Source organism: Scardinius erythrophthalmus (genome assembly GCF_964197995.2).
Source record: "Scardinius erythrophthalmus genome assembly, chromosome: 12".
Taxonomy (NCBI): Eukaryota; Metazoa; Chordata; class Actinopteri; order Cypriniformes; family Leuciscidae; genus Scardinius; species Scardinius erythrophthalmus.
In genome coordinates this window covers 1976856-1986855 of record NC_138232.1, presented here as the reverse complement: position 1 = coordinate 1986855, position 10000 = coordinate 1976856, and the positions used below count along the sequence as shown (strand labels likewise).

Below are 10000 nucleotides of genomic sequence, written 5' to 3'. Positions count from 1 at the left end.
TGTTTAATGGATTAATGGATGGATGTATTATTGATCATGGGAAATCAATGGGTTATTTCTCCTTCTCCCCTCGAGGGAAAGCCTCAAAATCACTGATAATTAAATATAAGATGGGAAACAAACACTAGAAAAGCTTCTTTCAAAGAAAGAAAAGCTTGATTACCAGAAGAAACTCCTTCAACAGAGCGAGTTTGTCCTCTTATGGCTCTGCTTCTCATCTCTTCTGATTTGTGTTGCCATGACAACGTCTCAGCTAACAACGAGTCCCATCGGGGTGTGTGTGTTTATCATCACAGCGCTTCTCCTATGAGGACAAGCATGATGATGAGATATATATATATATATATATATATATATATATATATATATATATATATATATATATATATATATATATATATATATATATATATATATATATATATATATATATATATATATATATATATATATATATATACTGTATACAGCACATTTTCACTTTTGCATTGTGACATTGTTTTTGTCAATTATGCATGCTATATTCGAGGAATATTATTGGCTGCATTATAAAGCCACTTGTGTGTGTGTTTGAGAGGTTATTAGACCGATATAATTCCTCAATCGATGAGATTATGACTGGAGAGATGATGTGACGTATAAAAGGTCGTGACCCTGCAGATCATCATCAGCACAGACTGTTATTGGCCAAGTTTTATCAAGAGAATTGTGCTGGAAATCGAACCTATGATCTTGGCATTGCTAGATGGTGCACACACACACACACACACACACACACACACTAATAATAATAATAAAATACATATATATATATACATGTCTATCTATTCAGTTTGTTTGTTTATTTGTTAGTTAGTTCTTTAGTCAGTTAGATCATTAGTTTGTTCTTTAATTAGTTCCTTATTAGTTAGTTCATTAGTTTGTTTGTTTGTTTGTTTGTTTGTTTGTTTGTCTGTTAGTTTGTTAGTTTATTTGTTTGTTGGTTCGTTTGTTCATTCGTTTGTTCGTTTGTTAGTTAGTTTGTTAGTTTGTTCGTTAGTTTGTTAGTTAGTTAGTTAGTTAGTTAGTTTGTTTGTTTGTTTGTTTGTTTGTTGGTTCATTCGTTAGTTAGTTAGTTAGTTAGTTAGTTAGTTAGTTAGTTAGTTAGTTAGTTAGTTAGTTAGTTAATTAGTTAGTTTGTTTGTTTATTGGTTCATTCTTTCGTTTGTTCATTAGTTAGTTAGTTAGTTCATTCGTTGGTTGGTTGGTTGGTTCGTTTATTCGTTTCGTTTGTTAGTTATTTAGTTAGTTAGTTTGTTTATTGGTTCGTTCGTTTGTTCATTAGTTTGTTGGTTGGTTGGTTGGTTGGTTGGTTGGTTGGTTAGTTTATTGGTTTGTTCGTTCGTTAGTTTGTTTGTTTGTAAGTTAGTTTGTTTGTTAATTATTTGTTCGTTCATTAGTTCGTTAGTTGGTTACTTTGTTAGTTTCATTAGTCTACTTCGTAGACTTGTGCGACATCATTTTTGCCCTTTCTGTCATGCAAAGAAATTATGAAGACATGCAAGAGAGATCAACAAGAGAGAAGGATGTTTGAGAAGTATTAATGTTAAAGGTTTACTGTTTTTATCTGACTTTTTGTTTGTTTTTCAATGTGATTTTTGGTTAATTGTATTGAATCCAATCAGGTCCAATTTGACCCAGAATATTATGATTGTAGGCAGAATCTGAACACATCAAGGTTTAAAATGCTTCTAGAATATCTCTCGCTTTACTGACTGCGACAAAAAGTTCTTCCTCAGTATTTTTATCTTGTTTTCAAGCACAAATATCTAAACATTCGTATATCAATACGTTTTATTGGAGAAGCAAAATAACTGAAAATATTATTGTTTTCTAAAAAGAAATCATCAAATCATTAAAATAATAATAAAAACAGTCAGTGGGGTCAGAAAAATAAACGCAATTGGAAGGGAAAACTTGTTTCTTGTTTTAAGCACAAACTCTTTTACTTCATCAGTAAACGACACAGACATTCTGCATCTGAGAGAGTGTCCTGATGGAGGAGAGCTGAAGAGCGTCATGCTTCGGGTTTGTCAGGTGTGTGATGTGTGTCGAAGGCATCTGAGATTAGCCTACTCTTGATTTGATCTGCAGGTCTCAGGAGAAACACACACACTCACACACGACAAATCTGGTCACGTTGACGTGGACTTGGTCCGATTTCACCATAATTCACCTTATTAACTCTCTCAACACAGTTATAATTCTTCCACAGAGGAAATATCTACAGATTTTAATCTGGTTATATTCCTAAACCTTTTTGCTCAAACTATAACTATAAAAAAAAATGTGAGTAGAGGCGGGGCTCATTTGCATATTCATAGAACGGCGCATACTAAATGAGGTGTCGGGTTACATTCAAGATATTTTAAGACATGAATATTTTTTTCAAGGAAAAAACGTTTAAATATGTCATGTTGGTGATCAAAGATGAATTTTAAGGGATAAAATTATTGACTACAGGGAGACTTTAAGAAAAACCGAAAAGGTGCTGGTAATTTTCTGCCAGGATATTATATCCGTTCATTTGACAGATAATGTCCTGTGGGTGTGTGTGTGTGTGAGAGACTGATAGATAGCGAAAGAGTGTGTGTGTGTGTGTGTGTGTGTGTGTGTGTGTGTGTGTGTGTGTGTGTGTGTGTGTGTGTGTGTGTGTGTGTGTGTGTGTGTGTGTGTGTGTGTGTGTGTGTGTGTGTGTGTGTGTGTGTGTGTGTGTGAGTAGAAAGAGAGAGAGGAGAGACTGCAGATCGTCTTCGCATCGCTATTGGCTTCTTGTTCCTCAGCGCCGCGCACCTCTCGCGCGCAGTGATGCTCGCACCTGTCCCGACCCGCAGCATCATCATCATCACCACTCACATCAGCATCATCATCAGCAGCGGATCTCCATGACGACAGCGCTTCCAGCATGGTGCAGAAATCCCGCAACGGCGGCGTGTTTCCCGACGCCCCGCCGGCCGAGAAGAAGCTGAAGGTGGGCTTCGTGGGGCTGGACGCGGGCGCGACGGACTCGAGCCGAGACGGCGCGTTGCTGATCGCGGGCGCGGACGCGTCGAAGCGCGGCAGTATCTTGAGCAAACAGAGATCCAGCATCTCCGGGAAGAGGCCGCCGAAGCGCAACGCGTTCTACCGACGCCTGCAGAATTTCCTCTACAATGTTCTGGAGAGACCGCGCGGATGGGCGTTCATTTACCACGCTTACGTGTGAGTCTCTGCACCTTTAAGTGTTTTAAGTGTTTCTTCTGCTGGTGGCCATCAAAACAAAGAGCTTCTCAACCCTCTCTGTCAGTCAGCATCTCCTCACGCGCTTGGCGAGGTGTTGACATGGCTGTAGAAATGAGCATCACTGGAACAAAGCTTCTTTAATATTAATACTTCAGTCTGGAGCCAGATCTACTCCAAAAAAAACCTTCAATAGATTGTTTAGTAGCGATTCTGAATGTGCCTTGTGGAAAAGCGCTTCATGTTTAATATGTTCTATTAATAGATGCTGTTACTTTCCTGCCGGTTGTTTAAAGCTTTGTTTATGTGAATATCTTCACCTTTATGGGTTTCTTCTGCTGATGGCCATCAAAACAAAGAGCTTCTCAAACCTCTCTGTCAGTCAGCATCTCCTCACGCGCTCGGCGAGGTGTTTACGCTTCATTTCTTTCATTTATTCATTCTTATTAATGGTTGCCCAAAGTGCTTCACAATAAAGAAGAACAAGCAATACATAAAGATAAAAAATACATACAGGCGCACTCGAAACCCCTTCACGAGTGTTCTCACATAGCTTTACCAGATGTGATTTTAGAAAGTAGGTATAGATGTGGCTGGAGACGGGGAGATCACTCAGAGTTTTGGACCCATAAATCGCTCTTATGTTTAAATGTTGTCCTGCTGATTCTCTGATCTCAAGGATCTGGAGGAGTGTATGTGGACAACATGTTGGACATGTAAAGGTGTCTGATTGTGAAGATCCTTAAGAACAAGTATAAGAATCGTACACGATTGTTGTATATGTAGAAGAACTGTTGTGGGCATCGCTGGATCAAATCTTCTTTAATATTAATAGTTCAGTCTGGAGCCAGATCTGCCCAAAAAGCCTTCAGTGCTGATTGCGCTTCATGATTACTGTGTTTGGCAGGATTGTTCTATTAATAGACTTTTCTTCCGGTTGTTTAAAGCTTTGTTTAGTTGAATTCATAATCATATTTGCCCAAAGAAAGAACGCTTTTATTCTGAAATGAATCATCCGGGCTTCTGTTCTTCATGACAGAGAATTGTTATCGGCTGCACTTCTGATGTGCGTTTAATGCATTTTAATGATTTTTAGCAATAGAAGATTTCCTTCTTGTTGTTTATTATAGAACTCTAAGAAGAGCATTTTAATAGTTAATAGAGTTTTTAGGCTGATGTTCATGTTTAGCACTGAAGATCTGTCGTGCTTCATCTCATGCGGTTACAGATGTTTATATTGTTCAGCGACTGAAAATGCTTGTAAGACTTTTAGATGGTTCGTTAAATCACTCTGAAAGCTTGCTATTAATAGTTATTCAACCAGAGAATCTTTCTCAAACTGTGTTCAGGTTGAAGGTTCCCGTTGCAAGCCAAAGAAACCCAATCTGATGCTGTGTGGAGGCACATCTCATGCTTGTAAGATATTTAGTTTCGATGTCCAGAGCTCAATGTGAACCTGGATTTTCAATTAAAATCCCGCAGAATGTCGTTCCTCATTCTCTCAGTGACATCCAGACCTGGATTCTGGTGTCTCGTGTTCTAAACACTCAGAGCGACACACACCGAAGGCTGAATGACAGACGTCTGCGATCACCAAAAACACACATGCACTGTTTAATCAACAGCGATCGCATCTGATCAGTTTATGAGCATCAGATTACCTCAGTCAAGAGCTTTAGGATGATCTCTGTATCAGGTATAATAGTGTGGAGACACCTTCAACATTTCTCACATTATCAGTTTATTCGCTATAGTTTAGAAAATGTTAATAAAATATGAGCAGAACTCAGCTGATATTTGACTGGTTTTGTCCGTCCTTCTGTTAGACTGTCTCACACATGAATTATGTTGAATATCTGTCAGCTGGTAAATTTAACTACACAATTACATAATACCAGTTTAGCTCAAGCAATCACCAAGCAATGCTTCATTTTGTTCAGTCTGTGTGTAATAAGAGCATTAGCAATTAAAGAAAACACACTTCAGCAAAACATGATCAGCTCAAAGTGTCTGAGTCATATTTGGTCCCAAATCTTTACTGGTAGTCGCTGTATGAAGAATTATTGGGTATAATATGTCAAGGTTTACTTTATTTTGCTCTACTCACTTACAGAAATGAACCATAAAGTCCAGCACACACTAGCAGAACAATATGAAAAATGATATCTGGTGTCTGGGTAAGTTTAGATAATGTATGTTTTAGTGATATGAGCCGCAGATGTTGCTCACCGGCGACCCTGTATCTTCACGGCGGTGTAATAATCTCAGTCCATTCATTAAAGAGGATGTTTCAGCACCAGCGCACACGGACAGCTCCCGAAACACATCCTGAGACACACACACACACACACACACAGAATCACATCTTCAGTCCCTGTTTAAAGGCCTGGGTGTCGATCATTAGATGCAAATGAACCAACGCAACGTCATTATAGTTAAAGAAAGATGCACAAATGTAATAAATAAGTTTGATCGGATGAATGACATTCACACATTTACAAGTGAACAGATTTTTTACATTTCCAAAGTTTTTTGCATTGATATCTGAACATTTACTATGTTCAGTAATTGTTTGATTTTTAGTTTGAATTGTGCGTGTGTGTGTGTGTGTGTGTGTGTGTGTGTGTGTGTGTGAGCTCTGCAATTAATTTTCACTATAGTCATTGACTTCCATTCATTTTTTTATTGAATGGATTGAATTACGATTGAATTTTTACTAAGAATTCCAATTAGAGAGCTCTAAAATTCAGTTCTTACCTGTAAAAATGCAAGCGTAGAGCTCTCTAATTGAATTTTTACTAGTAAAAACAACACATTATAGATAAGTATAATTACAGAGCTCTGTTATTGAAATAGAGAGCTCTGAAACTGCATTCTTTATAGAAATAACTGAATTAGAGAGTTTTTAATAATAACTGTTAATAGTAAGAACTAAATTGTAGAGCTCTCAATTCAATTCTTACTAGTAAAAATGCACTTACGACGAGTAACGCTAAAACGGCTGAAGATTATCTTTCTTTCTCCATATTTCTCCACTTCCTTCCTATCGGATGTAGTCGTTTCTCTGTATCTGGTCCACTCTTGATCATCATTATGTTTAATTGAACAGTGGACTGATTAGTCAATGTTTTCATGAATACTGGATTATATCTTGTAAATAATTAGATTAGCAGTTGTGTGGGTGTAGATGCAGGATTAGTTTCTCCATCAGTTCCTCCAGTGCTTTCTGTCAGTGTCATAGTCATCTTAGTTTTACTTAGAAGAACTAATGCACTGTTTGTGTGTAAAGCTGCTTTGGGACAGTACACGTATAAACATGCTTTACAAGTAAAATGAGTTGTAAGCATTGTAAGTGATTTGGCTGTACGAACTTATAAGGCACTGAAATTCTCCACTCTTGTGTTTATATGGAGCTGTTTTTGCTGCAGATGTTTCTAAACCGCTGTGTGTTTCTGTCTTCTGAAGGTCGTGTATGAGTATAAAACACGTTGACAGTGCGGAAACTGCAGAGTAACACACTCACGTCAGCAGAAACTGCTAATCGTAGAGGACAGAAACCGGAGAGGAAGAGTTAAATAAATAAATCAGTCAAAACTGTCACCGTCACGATGTTTCAGAGGCGCTGATGTTCCCCAAATAACAGCCGGAAAGTCTTGATGTGTGTATTTCACAAAGCAAATGCTTTTGAAGGTTTCATACACTGAAAAAAAAAAATTGGTGAAATTTATGGTAAAAAATGGTTAAACCGTAAAAAAAAAAAAAATGGTTCTAAATATATAAATATATATTATATATAAATATTTGAGTGAAATATATATATATTTCAGTGTATGAAACTTTCCATATATATATATATATAGAGAGAGAGAGAGAGAGATTTTTAATATTCTGCATACCTGCATTTATTTGATTAATAATACAGAAAAAAATGATATATTGTGAAATATTATTACAATTTAAAATTATTGTTTTCATTCTGATATGATGATTTGATGCTCAAAAAAACATTCCTCATTATTATCAATCTTGAAAACAGTTGTGTACAATTTTTTTCAGGATTCTTTGCATCAGAAATATCTTAATACTACAATCTGTTTTATTACCTTTATAATATACTGACAATCACTTTAAAATCACAGGTAGTAAAGAAAAAAGGCATATGAAATATCAAAGTTAATCACAAGCAGCTTTTCCACAAGATGATTAAAGTACTAATATATAAAAAGTGCACAATATCATACACACAAATACAAAACTCCACACAACACTAAAATAATGCAAAAAACATTCGTTCCACAACATGATGAAGACATAAAACCCTACTGTACATAACTGATAACTAAAAACTAAGAAGAAAATATTTCGATTAAAAACCATCAAGGTGTGACACACAAAGAAGTGACAGATTATGTTTTTACACTGTAAATTATGAGATGACGTACTTTATCCCTTCCAAAAATAGTATTTTACTGTATTATTCCATTATATAAATTACGCATCATTTTTACTGTATTTCAACGTTTCATATTTGCAGTGTTCCAGGCCGACAGTCTTTGCTAACATGTTATATACACGAATATATATAATACAGAATTTAACATGCAATTTTATGCTGACTTCCTGTAATCACCAAAAGGAGGGAAAGTTGTGTTGTTTAAGTGAGTGTTATGATGAATATGACACACGTCTCTCATGTGACAACCTGTAAAACTCCAGTCAAAGTCAGCACTTTCTGTGTGTGTGTGTGTGTGTGTGTGTGTGTGTGTGTGTGTGTGTGTGTGTGTGTGTGTGTGTGTGTGTGTGTGTGTGTGTGTGTGTGTGTGTGTGTGTGTGTGTGTGTGCGTGTGACCTCTCAGCTCAGGTGTGAATCAGGCGCCACCATTTAAGTTTGCTGTGAAAAAAGCAACATGGTCTCAGGCCGACAGAGACGTGTTCGGGCAATCTGCCCCGCGGCCCGTCACCGACACACACACTGACACACACACTGACTCACACACTGATTCATGAGCTGGTTTATATAGAGCTGTTCGTGTGCCACACATTACAGTGATGAAGGAGACGTACACCTCGTATACACCAGCTGAAGGTTTTTTCATGCAGTGATATATGATAACCAATAGGAGTGTAACGATTCCCTCATGTCAAGATTCGAGACATATACCGATACTGAACTCACCCAGACCATATTATTGCGATACTCCAAGACATATGATAAAAGGTTAACAAAAATGTACTGGTGATTAAAATGCTCACTTTGGTTTTACATTGTGTGTGTAAATGAATAGGCTTGGACTTGCTGGAAACCCAAAGCACAGGACAATAGAGACACCAGAATAACAATATTCATGATATTCATGAATACAGAATTATTTCAGACGAATATTCTTGCACTCTTTCACTGACTCGATATTTAAAATAATGTAGGACACTTTTTACTGGTAACATCAGACATCTGGCATTCTCAGGACCCATTGCATTATTATACATTATATTCAACATTATATATAGTAGTTTAATGTAGAACTGTCCCTAAAACTCTGAAAACTTGAATTTGTTCCTCACACAGAAATTTTAATTTTATTGTGAACTATACACAATACATATTCTCACTATCCACGATACATATTGTTGCATGTTTGTATTGCGATATATTGTGTCGCGATATATTGTTACACCCATATTTAGTTCAAGCATTCAGTGTTGATGTGAATGTTAGATATTTCATAACTTGTTAAAAGATAAGCTCTTTTGTTTCCCTCCTTCCACTTTTTTTGCTGCTTTTTATGTGGCATAACCTTGTATTATATTTGTTCATAAGGTCTGTATAAAGGCTTGAAAATAATATGATTAAAATGATTTGTGGGAATGTACCCAACCAAAAGCTTGAAATAATTAATATTTTTAATTAATTAATCATAAATGTTTCTTGAGCATCAACTCATCATATTAGAATGATTTCTGAAGGATCATGTGACACTGAAGACTGGAGTAATGATGCTGAAAATTAAGGACTAAATTACGCTTTACTGTATATTCACATAGAAAACAGCTGATTTGAATGGTATTAATATTTCACAGTATCGTTGCTGGTTGTTAAGTGACGCAGAGCACTGTGTCTGTCAGTCAGGGTTGTAAAGCCCAGTTTTGCTGGTCAAAGAACGAACGTCCTATTAGAGGGAAGAACAACAAACAGGATAAATGAAGGACTGGATGTGACTTTAGCTTTCTGCAGAGGGAAATGAAGCTCTGAATGGGTTGAATTGCTGCATCTAAAAGCTGCTATTTCAGTCACACAACAGCCTGAGAGGATGCTGTCGGCAAGTCAACATGAAACAGCATTTGTAACTCGTTTTACCGTTGTTATATGGCATATTTTCTGAGTAAAACTGGTTTAAGCGGTCTGTCCTGGTCTTTGGCTTTGGTCCATTTAAACACTCACATATTATTTATTCCTATCCTGATGTCGTCATACTCATACTGATACTCTGATACAGTCTGATACTGCTCCATTGGGCTGCTCCGAACCAGGAAAGAAAATGCCTCTGCACTCAATTGGATAGACCAACCAATCAGAGCAACGGAGTAAGTGACGTATGTTCTTCATTCATCTTTCCGATCGACAAATGCCTTGATCGCGGTTCTCCACAACAGATCAAGTCCAGACCGAACTTCCCGACCTCAAATGTTGTGGACGGGGCTAAGTTCGGCTGGTGGTATAATTAACCACATAGCAACACCATAG

The 10000-nt window shown here is 36.9% G+C and overlaps 1 protein-coding gene across 3 annotated transcripts in view; it reads left to right on the top strand.

The window, feature by feature from the left end:
* Positions 1–2944: 2944 nt before the first annotated feature.
* The window catches only part of kcnq2b (potassium voltage-gated channel, KQT-like subfamily, member 2b), a gene marked incomplete at both ends in the record, with an annotated part of 54013 nt that continues 46957 nt past the window's right edge, over positions 2945–10000 (top strand). For all 3 annotated transcript variants that reach the window (XM_081380196.1, XM_081380195.1, XM_081380194.1), the window contains one exon: positions 2945–3240. In XM_081380196.1, the coding sequence (XP_081236322.1) occupies positions 2945–3240 (296 nt within the window). The remainder of the gene's footprint in view (positions 3241–10000) is intronic.